Source organism: Mytilus edulis, chromosome 8 (assembly GCF_963676685.1).
Source record: "Mytilus edulis chromosome 8, xbMytEdul2.2, whole genome shotgun sequence".
NCBI classification, from domain to species: Eukaryota; Metazoa; Mollusca; class Bivalvia; order Mytilida; family Mytilidae; genus Mytilus; species Mytilus edulis.
This window is the reverse complement of record NC_092351.1, coordinates 7,498,708-7,513,349: the sequence shown is the minus strand read 5'-3', so window position 1 is coordinate 7,513,349 and position 14,642 is coordinate 7,498,708. Positions and strand designations below refer to the sequence as shown.

The following is a 14,642-nucleotide window of genomic DNA, read 5'->3' as shown; positions in this document are numbered from 1 at the left end:
AAATACCCATAACACTTCAGTTTAGTACATTTCATGAGCAGAAGATGATATCATATAGTCAAATACAAACTTATAACCCCATCAAAGTATCATACTTTGCTTGAATTTTTAAGAAAATCAACCAAAAACTGAAAAAAAGACCCATTTTTGCAGAGTTATCTCCCTTTCCAATGTTATTTTCCATAGGAAATTAAAAATGCAGATTTTGAGTTTTTCCTCAAGAAAGATTTTATGGGACTTTTTTCTATGTATATTTGGGGCTAAATGCTATAGATAAGAACTGATACATATTCTGTTGCAATTAGTTTGAGGTTCAAACTTAGTTTGATTGTACTTACACCCATCGATAGTTGTACTGTCAGAAATACGGTTTACCTGTCTCCGCTATGCGCAGCTGGGTAAACTAATTTTGCGACAGTAAAACTTGTGATGGAAGGCAGCAAAGCTTCAAATACAATGCAGTTATCTCTTAAGGCCAAACAAAAATATATGTCTGTTTCCTGCTGCTAAGGCAAATAATCAGGGTCAGTAGGTCGGGATTTAAAAAAAAAATTTTTGGCACTTCCTGTCAGATTTGCAGTCGGTTAAATGTCATGTCTGGTTAGGGTCCTGTACCTAAAAATGATTTAATCTCTTTAATAAAGCTTTAATTCAATTATCCTCCCAGTGCCGACATTTTTAAAACCTTAATTGTAGCACATTTGTGCATTTGTGCTGGGAGCATCCGTTTTGATTGTTAGGGCATAGTAAGATACAGATCTGGATCGGACCGGAAACAGGGTCGGGGGTTTTGAGTCAGGGTCGGTCAGGAACAGGAAACAGACATATATTTTTTTTTGACCCAAATATACTGTTTGTTTTATTTTTAAATTTCATTAAACTTTTAAAGAGAAGAAAGAAGATGATGGTTGCCAAGTTATAACAAAATCAGCATCAAGTCTGGCAACAGAGAATGACTCATGTTATAATGAGTTAAAGCCAGATATACGTGGACGTTACAGTCTGTGTTATCCAAGAGATAATGAACCTCCTGGAACATCATCTCAGGTACCAAATTTCAAAAGTAAATAAGTGACATATCATATGCCTTAATAAAAATTAAGAAAATATGTAGCAACCAAAAATCAAACACTGAATTACATGCTCTTGACTCATGGCAAGTTAATAAAGACAATGACAAACATTTTGGTAGCCCTTAAACCTCTTCCGTGTAACCCTGAAACCTTTGCTATCCTGGGACAGTGGTATAGTCCTGTAACTTCTATCCTGTAACAGTGGTTTCACCCTCATACCTCCTCTATTCTGGGACAGTGGTATAGCCCTGTAACTTCTATGCTGTAACAGTGGTTTCACCCTCATACCTCCTCTATCCTGGGACAGTGTTATAGCCCTGTAACTTCTATGCTGTAACAGTTGTGTAACCATCGCACCTCCTCTATCCTGGGACAGTGGTATAGCCCTGTAACTTCTATGCTGTAACAGTGGTTTCACCCTCATACCTCCTCTATTCTGGGACAGCGGTATAGCCCTGTAACTTCTATGCTGTAACAGTGGTTTCACCATCATACCTCCTCTATCCTGGGACAGTGGTATAGCCCTGTAACTTCTATGCTGTAACAGTGGTTTCACCCTCATACCTCCTCTATTGTAGATCTGGGAGAGTGGTATAACCCTGCAACTTCTATGCTGTAACAGTTGTGTAGAATTATTGGATGTTGTTGTTTTGCTATGGTCTCATTGATATATACACAACATCTTTTTTTCTTGATATAAATTGAACTTCATTTAACTTTTAACCAATGTTAGATGGAAGGTTAGTCTTAAATTAAAGATCTTTTGTCTATTCATTGTAGTAGTGTTGATTATCAGATTTATCTAATTGAGATAGTTAAATTATCAAATTTATAGTCTGAGGCTTGGTGAACATATGAAAGTAAAAAAAGTTATTGTAACATAATGTATACAAGCGATGTAATTGTTGATATTGTAATAAATTCCAATTTAAAAGGCCTTAATGAATGAAACATATATACATATATATAAAGTATCTGTTAAGGGTCCAGAAATTTTTAACAGTTAAGACACATTTGCACAATGACAAGACAGGTTCATTTCATTGATTTAGTACAAATGAAAAATAAAAAACATTCTATTTAAGATTGATTCATTTTGTGTATAAACTTATCTTCTATATCCAAGATATTTAGGAGTTATTGCCCTTCATTGCGGTTACGAAGATTGTAATAAATTTGATAAAAATCCAGTTTTTTATCATTTTGTAGGCTGTTGCTGAGAAATTCAACATGATTAATGACTTCAGAGAGGTTCATTTTACCACAGGGTAAGTAATATGATTAATGACTTCAGAGAGGTTTCATTTTACCTCAGGGTAGGTAGTTGAAATTTGTTATTTTTCGGACTGATTAATTTTTGTCGAGCCTGCAACTTTTGTTGCAGAAAGCTCGACATAGGGATAGTGATCCGGCAGCGGCTACGGCGGTGGCGGCGCCGTTAGCTAACTTCGTAAAAGCTTTATATTTTAGAAGGTAGAAGACATGGATGCTTCATACTTTGTATATAGATGCCTCATGTTATGAACTTTCCGTCAGTCACAAGTCCAATGTCCTTGACCTCATTTTCATGGTTCAGTGACTACTTGAAAAAAAAGATTTTTTGTAATGTTAAATTCTCTCTTATTATAAGTAATTGGATAACTATATTTGGTATGTGCGTACCTTGCAAGGTCCTCATGCCTGTCAGACAGTTTTCACTTGACCTCAACCTCATTTCATGGATCAGTGAACAAGGTTAAGTTTTGGTGGTCAAGTCCATATCTCAGATACTATATGCAACAGGTCTAGTATATTTGGTGTATGGAAGGAATTTAAGGTGTACATGTCCAACTGGCAGGTGTCATCTGACCTTGACCTCATTTTCATTGTTCAGTAGTTATAGTTAAGTTTTTGTGTTTTGGTCTGTTTTTCTTATACTATATGCAGTAGGTCTACTATATTTGTTGTATGGAATGATTGTAAGATGTACCTGTCTAGCTGACAGGTGTCATCTGACCTTGACCTCATTTTCATGGTTCAGTGGTCAAAGTTAAGTTTTTGAGTTTTGGTCTATTTTTCTTATACTTTATGCATTAGGTCAACTATATTTGGTGTATGGAAATATTTTATGATCTATATGTCTGTTACGCAGGTTTTATTTGACCTTGACCTCATTTTCACGGTCCATTGCTAAGTGTTGGGTGTTTGTGTTTTGGTCTGTTTTTCTTAATTTATAAGCAATAAGTCAACTACGGTACATGTATATTTGTTGTATTGAAGAATTGTTAGCTGTACATGTCTGCCTGGCATGGTTCATCTGACCTTGACCTAATTTTCATGGTTCATTGATCAACGTTTTGTTTTCTTGGTTAATGTTGAGTTTATGTGACAGTTGTAATAAAGCTTTATATTCAGGTCTATCAACATAATATCAATGATTAGTAAAGAAGGCGAGACATTTCAGCTTGTGCACTCTTGTTTCTACTTTTTTATTCCATACAATTCTTATTCCTGAGATATTTACAAAATCATCAATCAATTTGAAAAAAATAATCCTTTATATATCCTTTTTATCATACCTACCAACCCTTTGTTTTGAGCGATAGTCTCCAACATTAATGACAATATTCCAGAAATATCAGCTTGCCAGTCTTCTAATTACAACACATGCAACAGTAAGAAACACCAAATCTGAACAAAATAACATTTTACGTATATGTTGAGACCCCAGCATATTATATCAATCAACCAAGTCATCATGGTGATTGAATAAAACAAAAATAATGTTGTATTTCATTTTTATACGACCGCAAAAATTTTAATTATTTGGTCGTATATTGCTATCATGTTGGCGTCGTCGTCGTCGTCCTGCGTCATTTTGCGTAGTCGTCGTCGTCCGAATACTTTTAGTTTTCGCACTCTAACTTTAGTAAAAGTGAATAGAAATCAATGAAATTTTAACACAAGGTTTATGACCACAAAAGGAATGTTGGGATTGATTTTGGGAGTTTTGGTCCCAACATTTTAGGAATTAGGGGCCAAAAAGGGCCCAAATAAGCATTTTCTTGGTTTTCGCACTATAACTTTAGTTTAAGTGAATAGAAATCTATGAAATTTTGACAAGGTTTATGACCACAAAAGGACGGTTGGGATTGTCTTTGGGAGTTTTGGTTCCAACAGTTTAGGAATTAAGGGCCAAAAAAGGGCCCAAATAAGCATTATTCTTGGTTTTCGCACAATAAGTTTAGTATAAGTAAATAGAAATCAATGAAATTTAAACACAAGGTTTATGACCACAAAAGGAAGGTTGGGATTGATTTTTGGAGTTGAGGTCACAACAGTTTATGAATTAGGGGCCAAAAAGGGGCCCAAATAAGCATTATTTTTGGGAGTTTTGGTCCCAACAGTTTAGGAAACAGGGGCCCAAAGGGTCCAAAATTGAACTTTGTGTGATTTCATCAAAAATTGAATAATTGGGGTTCTTTGATATGCCGAATCTAACTATGTATGTAGATTCTTAATGTTTGGTCCCGTTTTCAAATTGGTCTACATTAAGGTCCAAAGGGTCCAAAATTAAACTTAGTTTGATTTTAACAAAAATTGAATCCTTGGGGTTCTTTGATATGCTGAATTTAAAAATGTACTTAGATTTTTAATTATTGGCCTAGTTTTCAAGTTGGTCCAAATGGGGTCCAAAATTAAACTTTGTTTGATTTCATCAAAAATTTAATAAATGGGTTCTTTCATATGCTAAATCTAACTGTGTATGTAGATTCTTAATTTTTGGTCCAGTTTTCAAATTGGTCTACATTAAGGTCCAAAGGGTCCAAAATTAAACTAAGTTTGATTTTAACAAAAATTAAATTCTTGGGCTTATTTGATATGCTTTATCTAAACATGTACTTTGATTTTTGATTATGGGTCCAGTTTTCAAGTTGGTCCAAATCAGGATTCCATATCGTATTGTGCAATAGCAAGAAATTTTCAATTGCACAGTATTGCACAATAGCAAGAAATATCTAATTGCACAATATTGTGCAATAGCAATTAATTTTCAATTGGAGTTATCTTTCTTTGTATAGAATAGTAGTTGATAATATATGTTGGAAATTTGCCAGACATGACTATGATGTCATTTTCTATTTTTATTTGCTAATAACTTTATGTAAATAACTTCATTGGAAATTTGCCAATATAAAATGTTGCTGATGAAGCTAATTTCCTTATCTTATCTAAAATGTTTTTAGATAATGTATGTTGGACATTTGCCAGACATGACTATGATGTCATTTTCTATTTTTATTTGCCAATAACTTTATGTAAATAACTTCATTGGAAATTTGCCAATATAAAATGTTGCTGATGAAGCTTTTTTTCCTTATCTTTTCTAAAATGTTTTTAGATAATGTATGTTGGAAATTTGCCAGACATGACTATCATGTCATTTTCTATTTTTATAATTTTCTGATGTATTTAAATGAGTGTTTATTGTTGCAAAGTCCATTTAAAATTTTAATTGAGATGATGATGATGATGATGGAGTGGCTTGACATTTGTTTTGTGTAAAAAAAAACATATAATGTCAAAAATTTGATCACAATCCAAATTCAGAGCTGTATCACGCTTAAATTTTTTGTCCATACCTGCCCCAACTGTTCAGGGATCAACCTCTGTGGTCATATAAAGCTGCGCCCAGCGGAGCACCTGGTTCTTTCTTTTTTAGGAGTAAACAGGATAGTGGTTCAAATGTTTTACTGATTTTATTTTATTGAAGCCTTTGATGTATCAGTAGAACAATTCAATGTATTTACTATACCTGAAGAATTTACAGGTTTTCCAATGGTAAAACTGAATACAGTACAAAAACAACAAAACATGATAATTGTTTAAAGTCTTTAGGTTGTTGGGGTTAGTTGTCATTTTGTTGACTGGATTTTTGTGACAAAAATGTCTGTTATTGATTTGGAAATGTACGGCGACGGCCGGGCGGGCAGGCGGTCGGCGGGCGGCAATCAAATGTTGTCTGTGCATTAACTCATGAACCGTTCAACCAAAGCTTTTTAACTGTTCAGGAGTTATGGTTCTTGAAAGATTGAAAAATGGAGTTTCCAGTCGTGTCCGTGCATTTATGCATGAACTGTTTTACCAAAGCTTCCGAAATTTTAATATGCTGTTACTGATGACAAAATGGAGGTCAAGTTTAATAATGACGATTTTGACTTTTACCGTTCAGGAGTTATGGTTCTTGAAAGATTGAAAAATGGTGTTTCCCGTCATGTCCGTGCATTTTCTCATGAACTATTCAACCAAAGCTTTTGAAATTTTAATATGTTGTTACTGATGACAAAATAGAGGTCAAGTTCAATAATGACGATTTTGACATTTACCGTTCAGGAGTTATGGTTCGTGAAAGATCGTAAAATGGCGTTTCCATTCACGTTGTTGAATTTATTCATGAATCATTCAATCTAAGCTTTTCAAATTTTAATATGTTGATACTGATGACAAAATGGAGGTCAAATTTGATATTGACGATTTTCACTTTCACCATTCATCAGTAATGGTTCTTGTGATATTACCAGGACACAAATAAATGTTAATAAATCCGGTTTGCTGTCGTTGTGACAGCCTCTTGTTTTCAGCTCACCTGGCTCAAAGGGCCATGTGAGCTATTTTATCATGTGGCGTCTGTTGTCTGTTGTATTTGTCGTTATTTTTTACATTTCTAAATTTCTACAAGGGAACCATTAAATGGAATGGAGCCAAACATGGCATGAATGTTCCTTATGAGGTGCTGGCCAAGTGTCTTTACTTTGAAGCCAATCCATCAGCCAAGATGGCCGTCAGTGGGGACTAAAGTTTAATATAAGATCCTATAAGAAATACAAACAAATGTCTTCTTTTAGAAAACCACTAAATGGAATGTAACCAAACATGGCATGAATGTTTCTTATGTGCTGCTGGTCATGTGCTTTTTTTTAAGCGACTGCCTCATCAAATATGGCCACCAGTGGGGGACCTAGTATACCATAGAACCATAAGAGAAATACATTTGAATAACTTCCTTTAGAGAACCACTAAATGGAATGTAACCAAACATGACATGAATATTGCTTATGAGGTCCTGATTATTTGTTGCTGCTTTGAGGCTGATTTTCTTATTAAATGACCATTAGGCTTTGGCCTCAATCATTATTTGGGTATCTGCTATGATTTTTTATCTATTTTTACTTGATTTCTAAAACCAATTAAGTGTCAGGTGTCAGGTGACACAATTTCTTGAGAAAGTTCAACAATTCACAAGGTGTTTTCAGTGTTATTAAGTAACCTATTCCCTCATGTCAGGGATTGTTGTATAACTATTGTAATAGTGTCAATGTATATTTGTTCCACCTGACAGAAGTTCTAATCAAAACTTTGTTATAAACATTGTCATAATATCTGTTTCTGTAGGATCAAATATTCTGCACCATTAATTCCATTAGGAACATGTACTGTAATATTTATTCCTGTGGAAATAATATTCCAGAATAATTTTTCCTTTTGGAACTTGCATTATGAAGGAACTTCTATTCTGTGACAATAGTACTATCATTTCAGAATGATCTTCGTGAGGTTTATTTCTAAGAAAGGAGCAGTTGAAGCATTTGAAAAGTTTTACAAAGAACTGGATATGAGAGTAGCCCACAACAAACATGATAGAAGAAAACAGTTTGAAACAACAAGACAATGGAACAAGGGATCATTTCAGAGTAAATCCTTGCAACAAAATACCTCAGAACATTCAGATAAATGGCTATCTCAAAGTAATTCCTTACATCAGAATACTACAGAACAGTGGAAAAAAGAATATTCACATCCAGCCACATGTACTACTGAAATTTCTAACAATATGGCATCACATGGTAACTCTACTTATCTCGATACAAAAAATAAAAACATAGGCATGGCTTACAGTCATTCAACGGATCAAGAGGCAACAGAGCCATCACATTATGAACAAACAAGTCATGGAACATGTGCAAGTTGGGGGAAAGAGACAGAATATCAGAAATGGACAATGCCCGGTGGAAGTTCACATGATAAAGAGGCTAGTGATGAGGAAAATGAAAAGTATTTCTGTAAGTCAAGTTATAAATCTAAAAATAAGTTTTTCTTAGATTAAGATCAAGTCGTTTAAAACCAAAGGGAAAGAAAAAAAAATGAAACTTTTTAATGAATTAAGGAAAGGGAAGGAAAATAATTGGATTTTATGTTTAACTTAATTATAATTAAATGGGGAATGAGTCCTTATAGGTGAAGAAAACCAAGTATTATATATCTGCTCTCAGGTGTGATAATAAGAGAACTGATTCCCCCTGAGAAATTGAACTTATTGTAAACTTAATCTTAATTTCTAGTGTTGAGTGTAAATCATATACAAATATAAAGTCAGCCTAAATTTGTAAGATTTAAGTATTTTTTAAAAGTTTAAATCATTAGCAAAAGTGGGGAGTTTGAATTGTTGTCACACTGCAGACTTTGTTCATGTACTCTCCAAGAAAAATACTATACATGACTATATGGAGCCTGTAATTGTTATTGGATAACAGTTATATTAACATGTGACCAGTTTAACATTTGTACAGTGGACTAATTATTCTAAATAGAAAGAGTATTTCCATTTTTACATTTAATTTTTTGGTTTATAATTAATATATATTTTAGGTGTACCTACATTTAACAAAGATAACCTATCAACTGATGCTTCAAATAAATCAGACCAGGAGAGCTGTAAAAATGAGGCCATAAACTCCTCCTATCTTAAACAGGTAAACATTTTGTCTATTTATGTATGAGGTTCATTTACTGAAAACATAGGTATATCAGATTGAAATTAACCCTTTTCTGACTAAATAATGTATAGAATTATGACTTTTGAAGTTTATTGGTCTAAGAATCTGTGTGTCATGGTGTTAGTTCAATATCTCATACCACAAATTTCTGTTTTTGAATACTTTTAAGTGTAAGATAAAAGTTTATTTTCGATGTATCTTTTATTACGACAAGATAATGCCTTGTTCTGGAAAAATCACACTGCTTGAAATATTTGAAGTTTATTGTAAACAAATACATCAAAGAAGGAACACATGACCTTGATTTATGCACACTGGCTAACTCAAGTTATGAGTAAAGCAATAACACATGTTTGTTAATAAACTCGCCAGTTAAAACTCAAGTTATGAATATATCTTAAGTACAAGATGTATTTGTTTTAGATCTTCACCACAGTTAGAAGTAAGTTAAAACTATTTGTATTACCAGCTTCTGATAACAAATATATCCGGGTGCGGGAATTTCTCGCTACATTGAAGACGTTGGTGACCTTCTGCTGTTGTTTTTTTCTATGGTCCGGTTGTTGTCTCTTTGGCACATTCCCCATTTCCATTCTCAATTTTATTATACATGAAATTATTACTCCTGATTCAAAACTACTAAGACTTGACCAATAGAGAAGTTGAGAAAACATACAATGATCTGATGTAGTTATCTTATCAATCATATAGATATGTATGCTGGTGTAGGTACAATCATTGCTCAATGGAATTAAGTTCAATTAACCTTGGAAAATTAGTCAAATTTTCTAGCTAGGTTGATTTCTAAGTTGTTCCAGTAAATTTAACTTTTGTTTGTATACTTTCCAGCTTCAGAAGATTTGGAAAAATTGAAACTACCACAGTTTTATAGTTAACTATTACCAATAGTATCAGAAGTATAACAAATGAAGTCATCAACAGATGGCATGCTAGTCTATTGAGTAAGAAGAAAGGATATTGTACAAATATAAACCTATGGAAGTTTTGGGAGTAACAACACCCCAGACTTGAGTATATGAAGCTATTAAAAGATACAACAGTATCGAGGAATGTGAAAATGATTTTACTAAATCTTGTAAACAAGAACAAAACTTTTGTTACTAAGGATGAATTGGTGGTATTACATGACTGACAAGTTTTGGATCAAATTGTCTTTGAATCAAATAATTTTCATAATTTATGTTATTTTGTATTCTATTGATTGGAAGCAATAGAGATAATGTTAACTTGATTTACCTTTTTCCCATCACTTTGCGTCCGTCGTCCGTCGTCGTCTGTCGTCGTCCGTCGTCGTTAACTTTTACAAAAATCTTCTCCTCTGAAACTACTGGGCTAAATTTAACCAAACTTGGCCTAAATCATCATTGGGGTATCTTGTTTAAAAAATGGGTCCGATGACCCGGTCAACCAACCAAGATGGCCGCCACAGCTAAAAATAAAACATAGGGGTAAAATGCACTTTATGGCTTATAACTCAAAAACCAAAGCATTTAGAGCAAATCTGACATGGGGGTAAAATTGTTCATCAGGTCAAGATCTATCTGCCCTGAAATTTTCAGATGAATCGGACAACCCTTTGTTGGGTTGCTGCCCCTGAATTGGTAATTTTAAGGAAATTTTGCTGTTTTTGGTTATTATCTTGAATATTATTATAGATAGAGATAAGTTGCAAACAGCAATAATGTTCAGCAAAGTAAGATTTACAAATAAGTCAACATGACCGAAATGGTCAGTTGACCCCTTTAGGAGTTATTGCCCTTTATAGTCAATTTTTAACCATTTTTCGTAAATCTTAGTAATCTTTTACAAAAATCTTCTCCTCTGAAACAACTGGGCCAAATTAAACCAAACTTGGCCACAACTATCTTTGGGGTATCTAGTTTAAAAAATGTGTGGCGTGACCAGGCCAACCAACCAAGATGGCCGCCACAGCTACAAATAGAACATAGGGGTAAAATGCAGTTTTTGGCTTATAACTCAAAAACCAAAGCATTTAGAGCAAATCTGACATGGGGGGGGGGGGGGGGGGGGGGGGTAAATTGTTCATCAGGTCAAGATCTATCTGCCCTGAAATTTTCAGATGAATCGGACAACTTGTTGTTGGGTTGCTGCCCCTGAATTGGTAATTTTAAGGAAATTTTGCTGTTTTTGGTTATTATCTTGAATATTATTATAGATAGAAATAATCTGTAAACTGCAATAATGTTCAGCAAAGTAAGATTTACAAATAAGTTTACATGACCGAAATGGTCAGTTGACCCCTTTAGGAGTTATTGCCCTTTATAGTCAATTTTTAACAATTTTTCGTAAATCTTAGTAATCTTTTACAAAAATCTTCCCCTCTGATACTACGGGGCCAAATTAAACCAAACTTGGCCACAATCATTATTTGGGTATCTAGTTTAAAAAATGTGTGGCGTGACCAGGCCAACCAACCAAGATGGCCGCTACGGCTAAAAATAGAATATAGGGGTAAAATTCAGTTTTTGGCTTATAACTCAAAAACCAAAGCATTTAAAGCAAATCTGACATGAAGTAAAATTGTTTATCAGGTCAAAAGCTATCTGCCCTGAAATTTTCAGATGAATCTGACAACCAGTTGTTGGGTTGCTGCCCCTGAATTGGTAATTTTAAGGAAATTTTGCTGTTTTTGGTTATTATCTTGAATATTATTATAGATAGAGATAAGTTGCAAACAGCAATAATGTTCAGCAAAGTAAGATTTACAAATAAGTCAACATGACCGAAATGGTCAGTTGACCCCTTTAGGAGTTATTGCCCTTTATAGTCAATTTTTAACCATTTTTCGTAAATCTTAGTAATCTTTTACAAAAATCTTCTCCTCTGAAACAACTGGGCCAAATTAAACCAAACTTGGCCACAACTATCTTTGGGGTATCTAGTTTAAAAAATGTGTGGCGTGACCAGGCCAACCAACCAAGATGGCCGCCACAGCTACAAATAGAACATAGGGGTAAAATGCAGTTTTTGGCTTATAACTCAAAAACCAAAGCATTTAGAGCAAATCTGACATGGGGGGGGGGAGGGGGGGGTAAATTGTTCATCAGGTCAAGTTCTATCTGCCCTGAAATTTTCAGATGAATCGGACAACTTGTTGTTGGGTTGCTGCCCCTGAATTGGTAATTTTAAGGAAATTTTGCTGTTTTTGGTTATTATCTTGAATATTATTATAGATAGAAATAATCTGTAAACTGCAATAATGTTCAGCAAAGTAAGATTTACAAATAAGTGTGCATGACCGAAATGGTCAGTTGACCCCTTTAGGAGTTATTGCCCTTTATAGTCAATTTTTAACAATTTTTCGTAAATCTTAGTAATCTTTTACAAAAATCTTCCCCTCTGATACTACGGGGCCAAATTAAACCAAACTTGGCCACAATCATTATTTGGGTATCTAGTTTAAAAAATGTGTGGCGTGACCAGGCCAACCAACCAAGATGGCCGCCACGGCTAAAAATAGAATATAGGGGTAAAATTCAGTTTTTGGCTTATAACTCAAAAACCAAAGCATTTAAAGCAATCTGACATGAAGTAAAATCGTGTATCAGGTCAAAAGCTATCTGCCCTGAAATTTTCAGATGAATCGGACAACTGGTTGTTGGGTTGCTGCCCCTGAACTGGTAATTTTAAGGAAATTTTGCTGTTTTTGGTTATTATCTTGAATATTATTATAGATAGAGATAAACTGTAAAAAACAATAAATGTTGGCAAAGTAAGATCTACAAATAAGTCAAATGACTGAAATTGTCAGTTGACCCCTTTAGGAGTTATTGCCCTTCATAGTCATGTTTTAACCATTTTTTCGTAAATCTTAGTAATCTTTTACAAAAATCTTCTCCTCTGAAACTACTGGGCCAAGTTAATTATAGATAGAGATAATTGTAAGCAGCTAGGATGTTCAGTAAATTAAGATGTACAAACACATCATCACCAAAACACAATTTTGTCATGAATCCATCTACGTCCTTTGTTTAATATTCACATAGACCAAGGTGAGCGACACAGGCTCTTTAGAGCCTCTAGTTTTATATGTTTAAGTTTTGTAAAAGTTGTATTGCAACCAGGTCCTATCACTATTTTTACTATTCTTGTTGGTTTAAATTGTAGTTTTTAGCTCACATGACCTGAAAGGCCAAGTGAGCTTTTCTCATCACTTGGCGTCCGTCCGTCGTCTGTAAACTTTTACAAAAATCTTCTCCTCTGAAACTACAAGGCCAAATTTACCCAAACTTGAACAGAATTATCATTAGGGTATCTAGTTTAAAAATTGTGTCCGATGACCCGGCATACTAACCAAGATGGCCACCACGGCTAAAAATAGAACATAGGGGTAAAATGCAGTTTTTGGTGTATTTAACTCAAAAACCAAAGCATTTAGAGCAAATCTGACAGGGGTTAAATTGTTTATTAGGTCAAGAGCTATCTGCCCTGAAATTTTCAGTTGAATCGGACAACCCATTGTTAGGTTGCTGCCCCTGAATTGGTAATTTTAAGGAAATTTGGCTGTTTTTGGTTATTATCTTGAATATTATTATAGATTGAGATAAACTGTAAACAGCGATAAAGTTCGGCAAAGAAAGATCTACAAATAAGTCAACATGACCAAAATGGTTAATTGACCCCTTTAGGAGTTATTGCCCTTTATAGTCCATTTTTAACCATTTTTCGTAAATCTTAGTAATCTTTTAGAAAAATCTTCTCCTCTGAAACTACCGAGCCAAATTGAACCAAACTTGACCACAACCATCATTAGGGTATCTAGTTTTAAAATTGTGTCCGGTGACCCGGCATACCAACCAAGATGGCCGCCACAGCTAAAAATAGAACATAGGGGTAAAATGCAGTTTTTGGCTTATAACTCGAAAACCAAAGCATTAAGAGCAAATCTGACAGGGAGTGAATTTCTTTATCAGGTCCACATCCATCTGCCCTGGAGTTTTCAGATGAATCGAATAGCCGGTTGTTAGGTTGCTGCCCCTGAATTGGTAATTTTAAGGAAATTTGGCGTATTTTGTTATTATCTTGAATATTATTATAGATACATGTAGAGATAAACTGTAAACAGCAATAATGTACAGCAAAGTAAGACCCAAAAATAAGTCAACATGACCAAAATGGTCAATTGATCCCCTAAGGAGTTATTGCCCTTTATAATCAATTTTTAACAATTTTCATAAAATTCATAAATTTTCACTAACATTTTCCACTGAAGCTATTCGGCCAAGTTCATTAGAGATAGAGATTATTGTAAGCAGCAAGAAAGTTTAGAAAAGTAAGATAGATCTACAAACACATCCCCATCACCAAAACACAATTTTGTCATAAATCCATCTGTGTCCTTTGTTTAATATTCACAAAGATCAAGGGGAGCGACACAGGCTCTTTGGAGCCTCTAGTTTGTTGATGATTTGGTATGAACAATTGTTGCTTTATAATTCATTGAGTTATTGGAAAATTTTGGCTGATGTAAAAATATTGATGTTATTTTTCTATTGTTAAAATATTATCCTTTTTTACAAGTTTTTACAATATGAGTATGGTACATTTCTGTTTTCTAGTTTTCATTTACAAACAGTTTGATAACACAAGAAAATGGCTAATGTAAATATAACATTTGTTAAACACATCCAGAGGTATAGGTAGATATTGCTTCTGTTTTGCTAAACTTGCCATGTAAGGCCAAAATAAATAACTAGAAAATTCCCCTTGCTTG

The 14,642-nt window shown here is 34.1% G+C and overlaps 1 protein-coding gene across 3 annotated transcripts in view; it reads left to right on the top strand.

Annotated features, from left to right (window-relative positions):
- The window catches only part of LOC139484714 (uncharacterized), a 41,755-nt gene extending 31,611 nt beyond the window's left edge, over nt 1–10,144 (top strand). For all 3 annotated transcript variants that reach the window (XM_071268589.1, XM_071268588.1, XM_071268590.1), the window contains 5 exons: nt 890–1,047; nt 2,283–2,341; nt 7,653–8,173; nt 8,760–8,863; nt 9,737–10,144. In XM_071268589.1, the coding sequence (XP_071124690.1) occupies nt 890–1,047; nt 2,283–2,341; nt 7,653–8,173; nt 8,760–8,863; nt 9,737–9,760 (866 nt within the window). In that variant the 3' untranslated portion in view covers nt 9,761–10,144. The remainder of the gene's footprint in view (nt 1–889; nt 1,048–2,282; nt 2,342–7,652; nt 8,174–8,759; nt 8,864–9,736) is intronic.
- Nucleotides 10,145–14,642: the final 4,498 nt, after the last annotated feature.